Genomic DNA, 20,670 nt, shown 5'->3' on the forward strand with positions numbered 1-20,670 from the left:
CCACTCTGGGCGGCTTCCATAGAAACCAAAAATACAGTAAAATATCACACGTTAAAAACTTCCCTGAACAGGGCTGCCTTAAGATGTCTTCTGAATGTCAGGTAGTTGTTTATCGCTTTGACATCTGCTGGAAGGGCGTTCCACAGGGTGGGCGCCACTACCGAGAAGGCCCTCTGCCTGGTTCCCTGTAGCTTTGCTTCTCGCAGTGAGGGAACCGCCAGAAGGCCCTCGGCGCTGGACCTCAGTGTCTGGGCAGAACGATGGGGGTGGAGACGCTCCTTCAGGTATATTGGACCGAGGCCGTTTAGGCCGTTTAAGTTATATAAGTAACTTAAATAACTTTACTAGATCCATTTCAGTCAGGGTTTAGGCCCAGCTATGGCCCAGCTTTGGTGATGATTTACATCTGGAGAGAGACAGGGGGAATGTTTCCTCATTAATTCTCTTCCATCTCTCAGCAGCCTCTGATACCATCAACCATGGTATCCTTCTAGAGTGGTTGTCAGAGTGGCTTGCTCAGCTTTGTAGTGATTCCAGGTCTACTTGGATAGTCATTTCTAGAGGGCGATGCTAGGGGACTGCTCTTTGGTCCCCTGGAGTCTTCCTTGTGGGGTTTTATTTTATCCCCCATGCTGCTTAACATCCACATGAAATCTCTGAGTGTGCTTATCAGGGGTTTCGGAGTACATTGTCCGCAATGTGCTCATGACACACAGTCCTACTTCCCCTTTACACCTGCAGATGAGGCAGTGGGTGTCTTGTGCTGGGCCATTGTCTTGCCTCACTAATGAACTGGATGAGAACCGTTAAGATGGAGCTCAATCCAGATAAGACTGAGGCACTGTTACTGGGAGAGGTTCCCTAGACCGGATGGGTGGGAGACTGTTGGGATACTGCCAGGGAGACAAAGTCCATCTTGACCTCCACGTCGTCTCCGGACGTCCATTGATCTCCCGTAGACACGCAGTATCAGCAATTAGCGACACGAGCTCTAGAAATAGCTTCCCACATTCCAGAACTGATGCACGCTCTTATCAGCAGATAATGCACAGCAAAAGATGCACCCAGGAGAGCATTATATAGAAGTTTATTCAGCATTGATCAGAACAAAGAAAAACACGAATGCCTGCTTGACAGTTTCCGGCAGAGAGAGAGAGAAAACGAAAGCAAAGACACAACATAAACATCCTGTGAAAACAGGAAATCTGCAGACTCTGTGACCCAAAGCCTGCTCCCTTTTAAGGTGGAACGGAAATATCCTAACAGGAGACAGCCTGCTCTTGATGGGGTTACACACCCTCTGAAGGCAGGGTGGGAATGCAGGTTGTGGGTACTTCTGAATGCATTGCTCTGAATCACAGGGCCTCTCCTCATTTTTATCACACTTCTATCCCAACATTGCTCCAAGGGGTTCAGAAGAGAATGCATGGGGTTGTTTGGTGGTTTGAGTTGAGCTACTTAGATAGGATGATTGCTGAGTACAATTTAGCGAACTTCATGTCTGAGCTGGGATCTGAATTTGGGTCTTTCATGGATCTAATCCAATAATACATAGGACACTGGGTGTCAGTCAAGGTATTAACAGAGGCAGATAAACAGATGAGAAGATTTACCTCCCAACTAAGACTTTTCCATTTTTGCATTCTTCCATTATTAAAAGAATTGTGTGTGGTTGTCAAGATTTGAGGTTCCATTGTCTTAAGAGTTCCATTTCTTCTTTGCAGTAGGTTATGCATGGAAAACTGAGAATCAGGGAGAACTACGTGGGGTGTTTGCAGAAAGAGACACGTGTATGAAGAGGGAGCAGCAGAGAAGGAAAACAGAAGGACAGAAGAGGAGGAATCATCCCCCTGCTTCTCAGGGCACTGACTCCAATGAAATCCCAGTCCAAGAAAAAACGCAAAACAGAAGAGAAACAATTACATGTTTTGTATGTTGGAGAAGTTTCCATTCTAAATCTAAACTTAAAACTCACTACAAAATCCACACAAGGGAGAAACCACACAAAAGCTTAGAATGCGCAAAGGGCTTGAATACAAGCACAAGCCTTGGTATTCATCAAAGGGTCCACACAGGGGAGAAACCGCATAAATGCTTGGAGTGTGGAAAGAGCTTTTCTCAGAAAAGAAATCTGACAGCACACCACAGAATTCACACCGGAGAAAAACCATTTAATTGTTTGGAGTGTGGAAAGGCCTTCCGTCGGAGGACACATCTCACTGCTCATCAGAGAATTCACACAGGAGAGAAGCTGTATAGGTGCTTGGAATGTGGAAAGACCTTTAACAGAAGCGGAAGCCTCACTACTCATCTAATAATTCACGCAGGGGGGGAAACCTACAAATGCCTGGAGTGTGGAAAGAGCTTCTCTCAGAAAAGGAATCTCACTAACCATCACAGAATTCACCTGGGGGAGAAACCATACCAATGTTCAGAATGTGAAAAGCGCTTCTTCCGGAAGACACATCTCACTACTCATCAAAGAATTCACACAGGGGAGAAGCCGTTTAAATGCTTGCAATGTGGGAAGAGCTTTTGTTGGAAGATCCATCTCACTTATCATCAAAGGATCCACACAAGGAAAACACCGCATAAATGCTTGGAGTGTGGAAAGAACTTTTCTCAGAATTCTCTCCTTGTTACCCATCAAAGGATCCATACAGGGGAGAAACCATTTAAATGCTCGGAGTGTGGAAAGAGCTTCTCTCAGAAGACAAATCTGGCTTCCCACCGCAGAACTCACACAGGGGAGAAACCATACAAATGCTCAGAATGTGGAAAGAGCTTTTGTCGAAGGACACATCTCACCACTCATCAAAGAACTCACACAGGGGAGAAACCCTACAAATGTTTGGAATGTGGAAAGACCTTTAGTAGAAACAGAAGCCTAACACATCATCAAATAACTCACACAGGGGAGAAACCATACAAATGTTTAGAATGCGGAAAGAGCTTCTATTGGAAAATGCATCTTACTTATCATGAAAGAATTCACAGAAAGGATGCACCACATAAATGCTTGGAGTGTGGAAAGATCTTTTGTCAAAATTCTGACCTCGTAACCCATCAAAGGATCCATACAGGGGAAAAACCATTTAAATGCTTGGAATGCGGAAAGAGCTTCTGTCAGAAGATAAATCTCAGTAATCATCAAAGAATTCACACGGGGGAGAAACCCTTTAAGTGCTTAGAATGTGGAAAGACCTTTAGTACAGGCACAAACCTCACCACTCATCAAATAATTCATACATGGGAGAAACCATTTAAATGTTTGGAGTGTGGAATGGCCTTTAAGAGAAACAGAGGCCTCAGTATTCATCAAAGGATCCACACAGGGGAGAAGCCACATAAATGCGTGGAGTGTGGAAAAAGCTTTCGCCACAGTTCTGCCCTTGTTAATCATCAGAGAATCCATACAGGAAAGAAACCATATAAATGCTTGGAGTGTGGAAAGAGTTTCTGTCAGAAGACACAGCTCACTGCTCATCAAAGAATTCACACAGGAGAGAAACCACATAAATGCATGGACTGTGGGAAGAACTTTTGTCGGAAGGAATCACTTGCTGCTCATCAGAGAATTCACACTGGGGAGAAACCATTTAAGTGTTTGGTATGTGGAAAGAGCTTCACACGGAAGATAAGTCTCGTTTCTCATAAAAAAATCCACGCAGGAGAGAAACCATAAATTCTCAGGAGTGTACAAAATGCTTCAGTAATAAGAGACTGCTCTTCAAAGAATTCACTCAGAAGGGGAACTAGAGAAACGATCGGAATATGGAATGTGATTCTCTCCTATTTCAGATTGGAGTTGAGTTGGTGGGGGATGGGGCATGGCCTTGGCAGAGTCCTGAGGGCCATTTGGATATAAATACAGATTGGAATACTGGATCCATTGTAGAATGTGAGAAGCTTGATAGAATGGCCTGAGATATAAATCCATTTATTAGCAATAGCAGTAGTATTTTGTTACAAACTTGTAAAAACAAAGTCATTTCTACAAAGCCTCTCTAGGGAGAGCATCCCACAGACAGGGAGCCACTGCAGAGAAGGCCCTGTTCTCATGTTGCCACCCTCCAGACCTCTTGTGGAGGAGGCACACAAAGAAGGGCCTCAGACAATGATCGCAGGGTTCAGGCTGGTTCATACAGGGAATAGTGGTCGTTGGGGTATTACGGTCCTGGCCCATTGAAGACATTATAAGTCATAACCAGCACTTTGAATTAGGCCAAGAAACTAACTGGCAGCCAATGCAGTCGGGCCAAGATTGACATTATATGCTCAAACCATCTTGCCCTGGTGAGCAACCTGGCCGCTCAATTCTGCAGCAGTTCAAGTTTCCGAACCATGTTCAGAGGCAGCCCCATCTATAACACACTGCGGTAATCTAACCTAGAGGTTACCAGAGCCTAGACTAAAGGTGTTAGGGTGTCCCAGTCCAGATTGGGGCACAGCTGGGCCACCCACTGAAACGGATGGAAGATACTCCACGTCAAATGACAGCGTTTCTACAAAGCAATCTCTGTATAAGCCAAACCAGACCCTGCAATCATCATCTGAGGCTCAATTCAAAGTCATCATCATCATCATCATAGAATCATAGAGTTGGAAGAGACCACAAGGGCCATCGAGTCCAACCCCCTGCCAGGCAGGAAACGCCATCAGAGCACTCCTGACATATGGTTGTCAAGCCTCTGCTTAAAGACCTCCAAAGAAGGAGACTCCACCACACTCCTTGGCAGCAAATTCCACTGTCGAACAGCTCTTACTGTCAGGAAGTTCTTCCTAATGTTTAGGTGGAATCTTCTTTCTTGTAGTTTGGATCCATTGCTCCGTGTCCGCTTCTCTGGAGCAGCAGAAAACAACCTTTCTCCCTCCTCTATGTGACATCCTTTTATATATTTGAACATGGCTATCATATCACCCCTTAACCTCCTCTTCTCCAGGCTAAACATGCCCAGCTCCCTTAGCCATTCCTCATAAGGCATCGTTTCCAGACCTTTGACCATTTTGGTTGCCCTCCTATGGACACGTTCCAGTTTGTCAGTGTCCTTCTTGAACTGTGGTGCCCAGAACTGGACACAGTACTCCAGGTGAGGTCTGACCAGAGCAGAATACAGTGGCACTATTACTTCCCTTGATCTAGATGCTATACTCCTATTGATGCAGCCCAGAATTGCATTGGCTTTTTTAGCTGCCGCATCACACTGTTGGCTCATCATCATCATCATCATCAAACCTTTATTGGCATCGCATACAAGCATTCAAAATAAATAGGCCAATGCGCCAATTCAAAGTGCTGGTTATGACTTACGGAGCCTTAAATGGCTCAGGGTCGTAATAACTCCAAGGGCCACTTTTCCGTCTATGAACCAGCCTGAACCCTATGGTCATTGTCTGAGGCCCTTCTTGATATGCCCTCTCCACTAGAGGTCTGGATGGTGGCATCACGAGAGTAGGCAGTTTCTCTGGTGGTTCCTTGTTTGTGGAATGCTCTCCCCGAGGAGGCCCGCTTGGCACCTTTGTTAAATATCCTTAGGCGCCAAGCAAAAACATTCCTGTTGACCCAGTCCTGTGGCTGATTAAACAATCTATGGCCTTTTAAATGTATCAGGGGTTGTTGGGTTGAAATAAACGACAGACGAGTTGTGGGTGTTCATGTGGGAGGCATCTCCTCGACCCAGTCTCGGAGAGTCCCTTTTATTGTATATTACCCCAATTGCTGCATATGTGCTTGGTGCTGATTGGTTACACGTGGGGTGCGTACAGGCATTACAATATTACATACGAGGGGTTACATGAAGACATTACACATCACTAGATAGAGAGATACAGGAACATAGTAATCTATGATTGATAGGGTGGTACTCAGAGATTATATAGAGTGCACTTAACATTCCTCTAGTCTGTGGTGATAAACAGGGGATGTATATAGTTAGATAGGAAGGTCATGACATCACTTAGAGACTCGGAGCTATCCGTGCCAGGGTTGTTTGGAAGGCAATGTACAGAAGCACCACCTACGCAGGATCTCTAAGAATTCAACAGGAAGGCAACACAGGAAAGGAATACAGGAAGGCCATATTCTAGTAATACAGGAAAGCGATATTCTACAAGGGGTGGTGGTTATTGTGTTGTTGTTGTTGTTGTTGTGTATTTAATAAATAAATAAAATAATCAGTTGAAGTATTTTACAAATCAGTTCACAGTTTTGAGGCATTTTGAAACGGTACAGATAAAATACAAAATATACAAATTGTAGACTGGAGGTTATCCAGCCCTTCAGTAAGGGAATAAACAAGGGCATTGGATTTCCAAAGCCACAATGTTGGCATGCGTCTGTCTCAGGAAACAATGGAGGAGTGCACCTTTTGGGATGAGGTCAAGCTGCTGGAAGGCTGCGGCGCCTGCTGTGGCTATAGAACTTGATGCAGAAGAGACATGTTTTGTTGCAGCTCTGGGGCAGATGAAGGAATCCAGTCCAGTCTGGTGCTTGTGGTACTCTCAGCAGTGCCCACATCAGCAAAGTGAAGTTGCCAGGTGTGGGACCAGAGGATCCCTTGGGTAGTTGCCCCAAACCACCCAAGATCTAAGCCAGTATTGCCTGCTTCACTGGTAGCCTCTCCAAGGCCTCGTGCCCAGCACATCCAACCGCTTTCCCCAACATCGTAACTGGAGAAGTCAGGGAGTCACCTTAGGACCTGGTGATTGAAAATGGCAAGGTCTCTTTATTTTATGATGTCAGCATCCTGCCATTGCTCCGGAAGTGAGTGGCAAGTGGCGGTTCTGTGGTTCTTCTGCAGAGCAACCTTATGAGGTAGGCTAGGCTGGGAGTGAGTGAGTGAGTGATTGCCCAAGTCCACCCAGTAAGCTTCATGTGTGAGCTGAGATCCGAACTCGGATCTCCAGGGACCCATTGCAACAGTCCACAGCAGAGGTGCCCAAACTTTCTACTCCCAGGGTCCACTTGAGATGGCTGAAAATTACTGAGGCCCACCAGTCACAAAATGGCGGCAGATGGAGGCGGATTTTTGGCATAATTTTTGAATCTGTTCCACTTTGGCTTCAGGCCTAGCTATGATACGGAAACTGCTTTGGTTGCCCCTGTTGACATTTATCAGAAGTTGATTCCAGTATTCTTCTGGAATGTCTCAGGGAGGTGGGGTTTTAGGGCACTGTGATTCTGTTCCTATCTCTGGGGCTATTTCCAGAAAGTGGTCATGGCACCTGTCTGGTCAGTGCCATAGGAGTGTCTCACAGGGCTCATCCTGTCCCCCAACTATAAGAAGCCTCTTGGAGCTATTATCTATATGCAGGTTACACCAAGCTTTAGCTCTCTGTTGCATCTGAATCAGGAAAGGCAGCTGAAGTGTTAGACCAGTGCTTGGGGGCAGTAATGGGATGGATGTCCTGCTTGGACTGGTAGCTATAATCCCCCACCGTCCCACAAGAGAACCTTAAAATTGTAGAGTTGGCAGAGACCCAAAAGGTCTACTCTAAACCCTTCAATGAATCACAGCCGTAGAATCGCTGACACTGCCTTTAGGGTCTACAATAGCTCCCAGTATGTTTCCGAGCACAATTCAAGTGTTGGTGCTGACCTTGAAAGCTCTAAATGGCCTCAGCCCTGAAACCTGAAATAGCATCTCCACCCCCATCGTTCTGCCTGGATACCGAGGTCCTCCTTTGAGGGTATTCTGGCAGTTCCCTCACTGAGAGAAGTGAGATTACAGGGAACCAGGCAGAGGGTCTTCTCAGTGGTGGCACCCGCCCTGTGGAACGCCCTCCCACCAGATGTCAAGGAGATAAAGAGCTGCACAACTTTTACAAGATATCTGAAGGCAGCCCTGTGTAGGGAAGCTTCTTAGTGTTTAATGTTTTATATGCTTTATAAATGTTGGAAGCAGGGTCCAGAGTGTCTGGGGAAACCCAGTCTAGATGGGCAGGGTACTATTATTATAATTATTATTTTGATTGATTGATTGATTGATTGATAACCACTAGGTTAAATTGCTAAAGGGCTGGAGATATATATAGATATAGATATATTGCGTGTGTAGACCAAATTACATTCTCTCTCACACACACCCATATAGTTGTGACTAATTTGGTTTTTAATTCTGTGTTTTACATTTTTCTGACGTAGTCTGGGACCACGTGGTGAAGAGCGGGTAACAAAAACAACAATAATTAAGGCACCCAACTCGAGGTGAGGTTGGAGTGGGCCTTCTGCCTCGTTTATTTACACATTATATGTTTCTGGGCAGCTGTTTCATAAAATATTTCAAGAGTAAGAGGCCAGGCTAGACTGGTCCACCAGGCGGGCTCTTCGCCTACGTCCCACAGGGATCCTGCAGAGTGGCCTCCTAAGGGTTAAAATGACCTCAGCTGGATTCCTAGAGAGGAAGGTAAAAGGCGAGGCGGGCGGGGGAAGGGGGGCCAGTCCTCCAGAGCGAAGGCCCCTCCCACCCAACTCTCCTTCCCGCTGGGACTTTCCCCCTGGAGGGACGTGCCTTGGCCGCCCGCCCTCCCAAGCGCAGCGTCGGCGACTCCTCGCGGGATCCGGTGAGCCCCCTTCCTCGCCCTAGAGGCTCCAGTTTGTGGGTCCGAGTCTGCAGGGCTGAAAGGCGGATGCGGGGCGGGGACGACAAGAGGCAAGGCAGGAAAATACGACGGGAAGGGAAGGGAGATGCCCAGGTGACACCTGTTTAAAAAGGGAGGGGCACCTATAGGAAGAGCAAACCTATTTCAGCCCATGGCTGAAGATGCTTGTGCATCTTCCTGGGTGTTGGGTGTGTGCACTGCAGAAGCTCAATCAAGCTCATCGCAGGAAGCAGCTGTTTCCAGCCCCGGGAGGAACAACAGACCTACACACAGTAGCTGGCACTGTAACGTGTCACAGTACCCAGTTTGGAGAGCTCTGTACAGTGGTACTTCAGGTTAAGTACTTAATTCGTTCCGGAGGTCCGTACTTAACCTGAAGCACCACTTCAGCTAATGGGGCCTCATGCTGCCGCCACGCCACCAGAGCACGATTTCTGTTTTCATCCTGAAGCAAAGTTCTTAACCTGAAGCATTATTTCTGGGTTAGCAGAGTCTGTAACCTGAAGTGTATGTAACCCAAGGTACCACTGTAATAATATTTACAGTGGTACCCCGCAAGACGAATGCCTCGCAAGACGGAAAACCTGCTAGACGAAAGGGTTTTCCGTTTTTCAATGCGTTTCGCAGGACGAATTTCCCTATGGGCTTGCCTTGCGAGTTTTGAGATTTTTTTTCGCTCCCCACCCGCTTTTTCTAAGCCGCTAAACTGCTAATAGCCTTTTAGCAGCTAATCCGCTAAGCCTTTAATAGCCTTTAATAGCCGCTAAACCGCTAATAGCGCTAATCCGCTAAGCCGCTAATAGGGTTGCTTCGCAAGACGAAAAAACCGCTAGACGAAGAGACTCGCGGAACGAATTAATTTCGTCTTGCGAGGCACCACTGTATATGCCACCCATCTGACTGGGTTACCCCAGCCACTCTGGGCAGCTTCTCACAAATTAAAACACAGCACAAATTGTATATACTAGCCCAACACCAACGCTTTATAGGTAAAGGTACCCCTGACTGTTGCGTCCAGTCACGGACGACTCTGGGATTGTGGCGCTCATCTCACTCTATAGGCTGAGGGAGCCGGCATTTGTCTGCAGACAGCTTCCGGGTCATGTGGCCAGCATGACTAAGCCGCTTCTGGCAAACCAGAGCAGCACATGGAAACGCTGTTTACCTTCCCGCCGGAGCGGTAGCAATTTATCTGCTTGCACTTTGACGTGCTTTCGAACCTCTAGGTGGGCATTCTTTACTAGCCCAACACCAAGGCTTTATACACACACTTATTTATTTGCAAGATGTTACGAGCAGCTTTCCCTCTCTGAGCCCGGACGGTTTCTTTGTTTACGAAGCCCTTGCTGTGCCAAAGTCCACAAGGCAAGAGTTCTCTTGCAATGGAGTCCTGCGACTCTTCCTCAAAGGCGTTGGTTCCAATGCTCCAGAGTGCTCTATGCTCTCTTCCCTTTCCCACTCTGAATGCTGTAACCTGAGCCCCTTACCTACCCAGCCTGACTGTGCCAGTTCTGCCCAGCAACATTGCCAAGGCAGTCACAAAGTGCCTTGCAGCCGCATCGTGGAGAATTAGCTCTTGAGTGGCTTTCCTTAACGTGCACGGGTTTCCCGCGTGTATGTTTTCTTCAGCTCCTCTTTTTATCTTCACAAGAGCCCCATGGGGTAGGCTACACTGTTACCGGAAAAATCCGAGGGCTCCCTTGGACAAAAAGTAAAGACACCAAACAGAGTAAATTGGAGCAAATCAGCAGCCTGTAGGCTTGGCCTTTATTGTACTGTTGCAGCAGGGTGTTCCCCTCACTCGCAGGAGAGAGGAAAGACACAGAAAAATGGTGTGCAAGACCTTATAAAAACTTTTGAAATTCCCCTCCTCTAGGTCAAGCCCACCCCCAGAAACATCATGCATACATTACAGAAAGGAGGGGTTGAGGGAGGAGTTGTGGTGGTAACCTGAGTGTCCTGTCACCTGGCTGGTTCCTCCTTTCCCCCCCTCCATGAGAGTCATTTTCTGAAGACAAAAGGTAGTTGCAGTTTCCTGCCCCCTGAGGGGGAATGCAATCACTGTTCTTTTGTTATAGTCCATGTTGAATCCACTCGTGTATGCAGGGTTGATGGTCTTCTGTCTGAGAACATCAGGGTTGGCATAGCAACTGGGCAGGGCTCCTGTGGATGTGCTGCTATGCTCAAGGAATTATGGTGGCCTGTATCAAACCTTCCCCATTTTGTAGTCCTTCCTTCATGGAGTAAAATAAAAGTGGAACAGTACAAATCTGATGTATGGTTGATTTTCTATGAATTTATAACAGAAGTGTAGCGTATGTAGTGTGTGAGTGTGAGTGTGTGTGAAGTCTGTACAAACTGAATGATTTGGGGGGGGGGGGTCCTGCTACACACTAATGCAGCTTATGTACATAACCAACAGTTTCTTGTTTGTGTCAGGGACTGGAGTGTCTTTCCTCTGCTCTGCAAAGCCAGGAGGCCCCTGATTTGTGGGGCTTGGAGGATTTGGAGCAGGTGAGTTGATGCTTACAAGTGAACTATCAACTGGACTTTGATTTCAAATAGAACACCCCACCACCAAAATAGAGAGAGAGAGAGAGAGAGAGAGAGAGAATTCATTAGTTACACAACTGCACAAGGTCACTTACAGACATGGAAACCCCTGAAGGGATCTTTTCACAATGGGCATTACTGAAAAATTGTGCCCTTTTAATCAGAGGCAGGAGAGAGAGGCCTATTCAAAGGAAGCAAACTGCTTTTATAAAAGAGAATTGAAAACAGTACATGAAAAGTCAACAAACAGTTGCAGACATTTGGTTACAGGCTGAAAATGGAGCCTGTAAACTCTCGCAGAGAACAGTCCTAGCCAGTGATACTTGAAATAAATTTAGGAGCACAACTGGATAGAAATGTGGTGTGTTTTTCTCCACTGATGATACGGACAAAGAAAGGGAAAGAGAGAGGTGGACAAAACCCTGGTGCAGTTAGGAAAATATTGGGCCAGGGATATTGCAGTGAATAAGAGGAATAGAATATTCACATTGGAGAAGCAGTGTACTAGATCTCAGATACAGGGAAGCAATATGATTTTGTTTCCAGTAAACAATTGGAATACAATTGGAATTGAATGTTAATATTTAGAAGTAAATATTAAAGTAATCAACTAAGATTCATTCAGCAGAATGGCAGCTTTAATTCAAAACTTTTGCTAGGTAAGAAATAAAACCAGCAGGAAATAATAAAACAACATTCATCCTAATAATATTAAAGTCCAACAACAAGAGATGACTAAAACCATTAAACCTACAAGCACAACTCAAAGGAAGGCCAGAGTGTTTTCTTTCTATAAGGGTGGTGAAATATATTCTGTAGGTGTTATGCTGAGAGTTGTGAAATGCCACGGGTTTTCTTTTGTAGTATACTGAAGCTTGCGCGGTAATAAATTTTGATAACCTTTAGGATACCAAAATCATTATTTTGTGCTACCTTACTTCATGTGTTCCTTCCTGGAGGAAGGAAGGTCCCTCAGCTCCTTAATCCAACCTTGTATCTCTGCTTTTCAGGAGTCTGTAGCCCAGTTGGAGGCATCCTTGGAACAGTAAGGAAGATGGAAGACCAAGACTCAGCCGGCCTGGATGGGGAGAAGACCCTCAGCTCAGATGTGCGGCGCCAGCAATTCAGAAAGTTCTGCTATCATGAGGCCGAGGGACCAAGAGAGGTTTGCAGCCAACTCCACCACCTTTGCCATGAGTGGCTGAAGCCAGAGAGATGCACCAAGACTCAGATCCTGGACCTGGTGATCCTGGAGCAGTTCCTGGCTGTCCTCCCCCTGGAGATGGAGAACTGGGTCAGGGAATGTGGAGCAGAGACCAGTTCCCAGGCGGTGGCCCTGGCTGAAGGTTTCCTCCTGAGTTGGGCAGAGAACAAGAAGCAGGCAGAGCAGCAGGTGAGAGAGGGTTTCATCCTGCTACTTCCAAGGGGCCCAGAATGTGAATCAATCACTTCCTGGAAATCATCCACGGAGGAATGTCCCAAACTCCTCTTGACGCTTTGCCCTTTTCTCTGATTTTCTGCCCATTCACTGTCTTTGATATCTTCATTGTTGTTTCAGGTAAAGGGTCTCTTTGCGGAGGTGGCAGCTAATTTCCCTGAGAGAGAGAGTTCTTCACTCGATTTGAAAGAGTGCTTCCTTCTAAGGAGAAACGTTCTGGAAAGCAGTGGAGGTGCTGCATTACTCAGTAAGAATGAACCTGAACTTCCTGAAATGTATGGGATCTTCTTGCATTCTCCCGAAGCTTTCACAGGAAGATGCTTCCCCCCCCCCCATCATTTTCCATAGATGAAAAATGAGTGGGTTCAGTATTTGAGGCCTCAAGCCGTGAGAACAAATAAATAATAATAATAATAATAATTATTATTATTATTATTATTATTATTTAATTGTATCCTTCCCATCTGGCTGGGTTTCCCCAGCCACTCTGGGTGGCTTGCAACATATAAAGCACAGCCAAACATCAAACATCAAAAACAAGATATCCTATGCTAGCAGTAAACAGACCAATAAATCAATAAAACCAATAATAATCACAATAACAACAATAAACAGTTTACAATTAGACCCAAATTAAAGTAACTGCCAACCTCAACTAAACATTTAACGAACCCAACAAAAATGAAAGAGGAACCAAAATTAGAACTGTTTAAAACATACAAAAACATTTTAGCCAATTGCCCCAACCCAAGAGTTGTTCCAGCAGCGTCCCTCCAGCCTCCCAGGAGCCTTTTAGCTGTTCAGGGTGAGTGTGGGCCCCGTCCCCTAGGCCAGGTGGAATTGGGCCTTGCATTTTCATATATGATGTTAAGATAGCCAGTGCTACATCCTTCCCACCATCTTTGTCTCTCAGGTGAAGAAATACTGGTGGCAAGACCTGCTCAGCCGTCTCCTGTTTGCAACAGACAGGAAGCAGTTGTGGCACCAGATCAGGTAGGGGGAAGGGTCATTGTGGGGAGAGACGTTAGGGGGCAGCCTGGGTTCCTCTGTCTTCTGCTCACCTCTGTAGGCCAATGTAACCTTCTCTCTTTGAGTTTGTCAAACTGCCCACCAGGGAGGCTGTGGGTGCCCCTCAAGAAGGTTTAAGTTCTGCAGGATAATACTCAAGTCATCTTACTTTGAGGCGTAGTCTGGATTTTGCTGGTAAATAACATAAAGATAAGGGACACGGGTGGCGCTGTGGGTTAAACCACAGAGCCTAGGACTTGCCGATCAGAAGGTCGGTGGTTCGAATCCCCGCGATGGGGTGAGCTCCCGTTGCTCGGTCCCTGCTCCTGCCAACCTAGCAGTTCGAAAACACATCAAAGTGCAAGTAGATAAATAGGTACCGCTCTGGCGGGAAGGTAAACGGCGTTTCCGTATGCTGCTCTGGTTCTCCAGAAGCGGCTTAGTCATGCTGGCCACATGACCCGGAAAAACTGTCTGCGGACAAACATCGGCTCCCTCGGCAAATTAAGCGAGATGAGCGCCGCAACCCCAGAAACGACTGGACCTAATGGTCAGGGGTCCCTTTACCTTTACCTTTACCTTTACCTTTAAAATAAAGATTACCTACAACAAGGCAACTATTTCCTTTTCTCTCAGGGTCCCGTGTTGTTTGAGGAGGTTGCTGTGGATTTCACAGAGGAGGAGTGGGCTCTGCTGGATGCTGACCAAAGGGCACTGCATAAAATAGTCATGGAGGAGAATTGTAGGAATGCTTTCGCTCTTGGTAAGGTTCCTTGTTTTCAGAGTTGATGAGAATAGCATTTAGAGCCTAAAATAATGGGCCGGTTTGCACATTTCCTCTATTTTAGCAGCTCAGTTCCCTTTCTTCCAGTCTATGTCGCGAATTCTTTGCGGCGCTTTAGCAGAAATGCTCAGAGTTCCAGGTTCGTAAGTGCAGTATATTTATTGTGAGCTATATATACAAAAAAGGGACGCGGGTGGCGCTGTGGGTTAAACCACAGAGCCTAGGACTTGCCGATCAGAAGGTCGGCGGTTCGAATCCCCGTGACGGGGTGAGCTCCCGTTGCTTGGTCCCTGCTCCTGCCAGCCTAGCAGTTTGAAAGCACATCAAAAGTGCAAGTAGATAAATAGGTACCGCTCTGGCGGGAAGGTAAATGGCGTTTCCGTGCGCTGCTCTGGTTCGCCAGAAGCGGCTTAGTCATGCTGGCCACATGACCCGGAAGCTGTATGCCGGCTCCCTCGGCCAATAAAGCAAGATGAGCGCCGCAACCCCAGAGTCTGCCACGACTGGACCTAATGGTCAGGGGTCCCTTTACCTTTATATATACAAATATCTATACCTTTATATGCAGGGACACGGGTGGCGCTGTGGGTAAAACCTCAGCGCCTAGGACTTGCCGATCGAAAGGTCGGCGGTTCGAATCCCCGCGGCGGGGTGTGCTCCCGTCGTTTGGTCCCAGCGCCTGCCAACCTAGCAGTTCGAAAGCACTCCCGGGTGCAAGTAGATAAATAGGAACTGCTTACCAGTGGGAAGGTAAACGGCGTTCCGTGTGCTGCTCTGGCTCGCCAGATGCAGCTTGTCACGCTGGCCACGTGACCCAGAAGTGTCTGCGGACAGCGCTGGCTCCCGGCCTATAGAGTGAGATGAGCACACAACCCTAGAGTCTGGCAAGACTGGCCCGTACGGGCAGGGGTACCTTTACCTTTACCTTTATACCTTTATACATACAAATATCTACAGGCTATAATACACGAGCAGTTCATACAGTCAAACAGAGTACCTGGCTGCACCTTAAGGCAAATAGACACTCTCTCTCTCTCTCTCTCTCTCTCTCTCTCTCTCTCCCCCTCTGACCACGCTCCTCTTACACCACCACCCTTACTGCTGGACAGGTTTCCCTTTTAAACCGATGACAGCCAATCAACTGTCAGCACATTACTGCTGAGTCATTCTGACCCAGCACTTCCATAGAAAGTATTGCAGGCTGATTGCATCAGCCCGTTGCATCAGCTAGCAACCTCAACCCTGCAGTCTTACTATCTCACACAGCATTCTGTGGATCCCATCAGTCTAGAAGGTTTTCTCTATTTTGACTGATTAATTTCCATTTAACAAAAAACCACAAGGAGGCAAAATGGTAAAATGGCAACAAAATGTATATAACAGTAAGCTGTAAGAAACATCAAGAGTTGCAATGAGTTCCAATAGAGATAGAAGCCGTTGTAGAAGACAGACACCTGCCATAGCCTACCTAACCTACCTAACACCACCTAACCTAGTTTTGTCTGCTGTGGCGCAGAATCTCTCCAATGTGTGAAGCTCAGATCACTGACGGGCTTCTTCCAAGATCCTTTAACTGTAGAAGTCAATGATTGAACTACAGTCGTACCTCGGAAGTCGTACGCAATCCATTCCAGAAGTCCATTTGACTTCTGAAACATTAGGAAAGCAAAGCACAATTGGAAGCCCCCTCAGATGTTCAGATTCCAAAAGAATGTTCGAAAACCAGAACACTTCCGGTTTTTGATCATTCGGGAGCTAGAACGTTCGACTCCCAGGGTGTTCGGGAGCCGAGATACGACTGTAATGAGCTGCTGCCAAAAGAGAATACATGTGATTGTTCCATGGTTTGCCCATCCCTGGAAACGATGCCTTATGAGGAACGGCTAAGGGAGCTGAGCATATTTAGCTTGGAGAAGAGGAGGTTAAGGGGTGATATGATAGCCATGTTCAAATATATAAAAGGATGTCACATAGAGGAGGGAGAAAGGTTGTTTTCTGCTGCTCCAGAGAAGCGGACACGGAGCAATGGATCCAAACTACAAGAAAGAAGATTCCACCTAAACATTAGGAAGAACCTCCTGACAGTAAGAGCTGTTTGACAGTGGAATTTGCTGCCAAGGACTGTGGTGGAGTCCCCTTCTTTGGAGGTCTTTAAGCAGAGGCTTGACAACCATATGTCAGGAGTGCTCTGATGGTGTTTCCTGCTTGGCAGGGGGTTGGACTCGATGGCCCTTGTGGTCTCTTCCAACTCTATGATTCTATGATCCCATAACCCTGTGAGTTAGCCTAGTCTGAGAGAGAGTGGCTGCCTGAGATCCTGCAGGGAGTTTCAAGTCTGAGCTGACAATTTTGTTCCGGTCTCCATGGATCCAATAGAATAGAGTATAGAACCCTGGCTGGCAGTTATGGTGTTAAAAGTGGCAGATAAATGGATGATAAGACCTGCTTTGCAGCTAAGATCTTTCCATTCCTCCATTATCACAAGCTTTATGTGTCACTGCCAGTTAGTTTTGGAACGCCATTTGTACCTCAGGTTCTGAACAGTTTCTTCTCTTCTTTGTGGCAGGACATGAATGGGAAACCAAAAAGGAGGGAGAACCAGATCTGGTGTTTGCAGAATGGGACACATGTATACAGAGAGAAGCTCAGAGAAGGAAACCTGAAGGGGAAGAAAAGGGGAGGAATAAGTCCCCTTCTTCTCATGGCAGCGTGAGCCATCAAATCCCAGTCCAAGAAAATACGCAAAAGAGAAAAGAATCAAGTACGCGCTTTGTATGTTGGAAAAGTTTCCCTTCCAAATCAAAACTAAAAACTCATTACAAAATCCACACAGATGGAAAACAATTTAAATGCCTGGAATGTGGAAAGAGATTTTCACGAAAGGCACATCTCACTATTCACCAAAGAGTTCACACCGGGGAGAAACTGTTCGAATGCTTGCAGTTTGGAAAGAGATTCCGTCAGAAGACTGCTCATCAAAGAACTCACACAGGGGAGAAAGCATATAAATGTTTAGTGTGCGGAAAGAGCTTTCACCAAAATTATGTCCTTTTTACTCATCAGAGGATCCATACAGGGGAGAAACCTTTTAAGTGCTTAGCATGTGGAAAGAGCTTCTCGCAGAAGATACACCTCACTACTCATCAAAGAACCCACACTGGAGAGAAACCGTATAACTGCTTGGAGTGTGGAAAGAGCTTCACTCGGAAGACGAATCTCACGTCACATCAAAGAATTCACACAGGGGAGAAGCCATATAAATGCTTGGAGTGTGGAACGAGCTTTCGTAACACTTCTACCCTTGTTAATCATCACAGGATCCATACAGGGGAGAAAGCGTTTAAATGCTTGGAGTGTGGGAAGAGCTTCCGTCAGAAGAAAAACCTTTCTGCTCATCAAAGACTTTACACCGGGCAGAAAGCATATAAATGCTCAGAGTGTGGAAAGAGCTTTCATCGAAATTCTGCCCTTGTTAACCATCAGAAGGTCCATGTAGGGGAGAAATTGTTCAGATGCTTGGAGTGTGGAAGCAGCTTCTTAAGGAAGACACACCTTACTACTCATCAGAGAATTCACACTGGGGAGAAACCGCACACATGCCTGGAGTGCGGAAAGAGCTTTTCACAGAAGATCCATCTCACCACTCACCAAATAATTCACACTGGGGAGAAGCCGTATAAATGCTTGCAGTGTGGGAGGAGCTTCACTCGCAAGTCAAATCTCACTTCCCATCAAATAATTCACACATGGGAGAAGCCTTTTAAATGATTGGAGTTTGGAAAGTGTAGAAGCAGTCTGAATATGGACTGTGAGTCTGAGACAGTTGAACTCCGCTTTCAGATTAGAGCTAAAGTGGCCAGGAATGGGTGATGGGGCATGGCTTGAGTAGAGTCCTGAGGGCAGAAGTGGTCCTACTTCAGGTGGCAGAAGGCCTCCCCCCCCCCCCCCAAGTTGGAACACCCAAGGTTGCCCCACTTGCCCTGCTGCTTCTGCCAGCGGTGTAAAGCACCGTCACTTGTGGCGTTGATTTTGAGCTCTCACCCCAAAATGGCACAATCATATCTGTAATCAGCACCAGTGGCATTGATGCTTCTCTGCCAACATCAGAAGAAAGAAGAAGAAGAAGAAGAAGAAGAAGAAGAAGAAGAAGAAGAAGAAGAATTATTAATAATATATTATTTATACCCCACCCATCTGGCTGGCTTTCCCCAGCCACTCTGGGCGACTCCCAACAGAATATTAAAAACATGATAAAACATCAAACATTAAAACTTGCGGGTGCCACCACCAAGAAGGCCCTCTGCCTGGTAGTATATCCTGTTTCTTAGGAAATTCTGTTTTCATGTGTTTCCCCCCAAATCTGCTTCCGCTGAGCATACTCCTAGAAGGATTTTAACTAGTCCGGACAGGAAGAAGCTGAACAGAATTAGAATCCAGTCCCCACCCGCTCCCTGGTACCACTGCCAGAAAGCCTGCTTTAAGAAACATACATTGGCTTCCTCTTTTAAAGGTGTGACAACACTGGTAATAAGGATTGTGTGATTTCCTCTGGGTTGCCAGGTCAAATGGAATTAGGACCCACCTCCCCTGTCTGGCTCTGCCATATCACACGGGTATATCTGAATTATGTGACATAGTCAAGTGAACCAGAGATGCTCTACGTCCACATCAAAACTCGCCCATCCTGGTGGGTCTTAGGTTAGGGCTGCATCCTGAGCTACTAATTCTCGGCCTAGCCTACCTCACAGGGTTGTTGTAAATATTAAAAAGGCACAGGGAATACAATGTACACAACCTTGACCTCCTGGGAGAAAAGCAAAATAGAACGATACAAAAACTCTAAAGGTGCACTTTCAGGCACAGAGAAAGCATTTAGTCCAGCCTGATAAATAAAAGAACTATCCTTGTGTTAAAGTTCAGTCATGGGGCAGAATTGTGTGTGCCCCTTTGTAATATGCATATTTCCTTGATAGCTGTTTGGTTAATTGATTTTATTTCTCACCAATATTGTTTTCCATCTATAAATTGTTCTCTGGTATGTCACTCATACATTCCTTATATCTCAGCTGTTGCTGAGCTTGCATATTTTCACCAGTTTTGAGCTTTGATATAAATAAATCTGTCCAAATTCTTTTATTGTTGTCCAGACTCTGCTTCTCTTTCCTTGCTGTTTTTTTTTCCTTTGAAAAAAAGATTTTATGCAGAAACAAGGCAAATGTAAAAAGCACTAATGGTCAAACTACAAAAATAGAGACTGCACCCTGTAGATCAAGACCACCCCCAGAAACATACATCACAGAAAGGAGGGGTTGAGGGAGGAGTTGTGGTGGTAACCTGAGTGTCCTGTCACCTGGCTGGTTCCCCCTTTCCCCCTCCCCATGAGTACTTTCCAGGTGACAGAGGGGAGTTTGCAGTTTCCTGCCCCCAGAGGGAAGAGCTGATCATTGTCCTTTGTTCCACTCCATGCTGAATCCACTCCCATATGCAAGTTCTTTGTGATCTTGATTGTCTTCTGTCTAGGACCATCAGGGTTGGCATAGCAACTGGGCAGGGCTCCTGTGGATGTGCTGGGATGCTCAAGGGATTATGGCTGCCCTGTATCAAACCTTCCCCATTTTGTAGTCCTTCCTTCATGGAGTAAAATAAAAGTGGAACAGTGCCAATCCGAGGTATGGTTGATTTTCTATGAATTTATAACAGAAGCGTAGCGTATGTAGTGTGTGAGTGTGTGTGTGAAGTTTGTACAAACTGAATGATTTTTTGGGGGGGAGGGGGGTTTCCTGCGACACAGGCAAACCTGTTTAGGGAAGTTTTTAATGTCTGATGTTCTGTTGTGCTGTTGGGAGCTGCCCAGAGTGGCTGGGGAAACCTGGCCAGATGGGCTGGCTATAAGCAATAAAGTAGTAGTAGTAGTAGTAGTATCTGAGACGGACTAATATCTGAGACCTCCAGGTATAGGGCAGTATATAAATTCAATAAATAATATTATTTAAATATTAGATAGATAGATAGATAGATAGATAGATAGATAGATAGATAGACTGACTCTTGCTGCGGACAGCAGCATAAGCCAACATACCTGCTGCTCTTAAGTGAAAAAATCTGAAAAAATCTGGAGGGGGCAAAACTGCCTTCGGCACATGACATCCCAGGATCCTATTCTGCAGCATTAAGCCTTTGCCTAGTGTTTTGGACGCACCATTCTCACAGAGAGGAGGAATAATACAAATTCCTTGGAGGAGGACGCCTGGCAGGGAGATTCCTAGAGAGGACGCGAGGAGGAGGA

The 20,670-nt window shown here is 46.2% G+C and overlaps 2 protein-coding genes and 1 long non-coding RNA gene across 6 annotated transcripts in view; all 3 read left to right on the top strand.

Annotated features, from left to right (window-relative positions):
* Positions 1-4,581, top strand: part of LOC310672798 (uncharacterized protein) — a 31,637-nt gene extending 27,056 nt beyond the window's left edge. Inside the window, exon 14 of the mRNA XM_083430456.1 lies at positions 1,725-4,581. Coding sequence (XP_083286582.1) covers positions 1,725-3,685 — 1,961 coding nt within the window. The 3' untranslated portion in view covers positions 3,686-4,581. The remainder of the gene's footprint in view (positions 1-1,724) is intronic.
* A 665-nt stretch (positions 4,582-5,246) lies between these two features.
* On the top strand, positions 5,247-6,188 carry LOC310671087. The gene is made up of 2 exons (XR_014507765.1): positions 5,247-5,613; positions 6,115-6,188. It is a non-coding gene; the product is annotated as an uncharacterized lncRNA (long non-coding RNA).
* A 2,172-nt stretch (positions 6,189-8,360) lies between these two features.
* On the top strand, positions 8,361-19,518 carry LOC310670263 (uncharacterized protein). 4 transcript variants are annotated; one of them, XM_083425326.1, is made up of 7 exons: positions 8,487-8,562; positions 11,041-11,115; positions 12,165-12,547; positions 12,713-12,839; positions 13,506-13,585; positions 14,237-14,363; positions 16,951-19,518. In XM_083425326.1, exons 3-7 carry the CDS (start codon positions 12,209-12,211, stop codon positions 18,150-18,152), a joined length of 1,875 nt encoding a protein of 624 aa, XP_083281452.1. In that variant the 5' UTR covers positions 8,487-8,562; positions 11,041-11,115; positions 12,165-12,208; the 3' UTR covers positions 18,153-19,518. The 4 variants fall into 4 exon arrangements, with proteins under 4 accessions (XP_083281450.1, XP_083281451.1, XP_083281452.1 ...); XM_083425327.1 differs by having other exon boundaries at positions 8,509-8,694; XM_083425324.1 differs by lacking the exon at positions 11,041-11,115 and having other exon boundaries at positions 8,361-8,562.
* The last annotated feature ends 1,152 nt before the right edge of the window (positions 19,519-20,670 follow it).

This window comes from Podarcis tiliguerta (genome assembly GCF_965153285.1).
Source record: "Podarcis tiliguerta genome assembly, chromosome: 2".
NCBI classification, from domain to species: domain Eukaryota; kingdom Metazoa; phylum Chordata; class Lepidosauria; order Squamata; family Lacertidae; genus Podarcis; species Podarcis tiliguerta.

What these genes read in the sequence shown, in the direction of transcription:
- LOC310670263 (XM_083425324.1), top strand. Translation starts at nt 8,376, where the DNA reads ATGACCTCAGCTGGATTCCTAGAGAGGAAGGTAAAAGGCGAGGCGGGC. An exon ending in GCGACTCCTCGCGGGATCCG is followed by an intron (nt 8,563 to 12,164) that starts GTGAGCCCCCTT and finishes TCTGCTTTTCAG; the next exon opens with GAGTCTGTAGCCCAGTTGGA. An exon ending in TAGGAATGCTTTCGCTCTTG is followed by an intron (nt 14,364 to 16,950) that starts GTAAGGTTCCTT and finishes TCTTTGTGGCAG; the next exon opens with GACATGAATGGGAAACCAAA.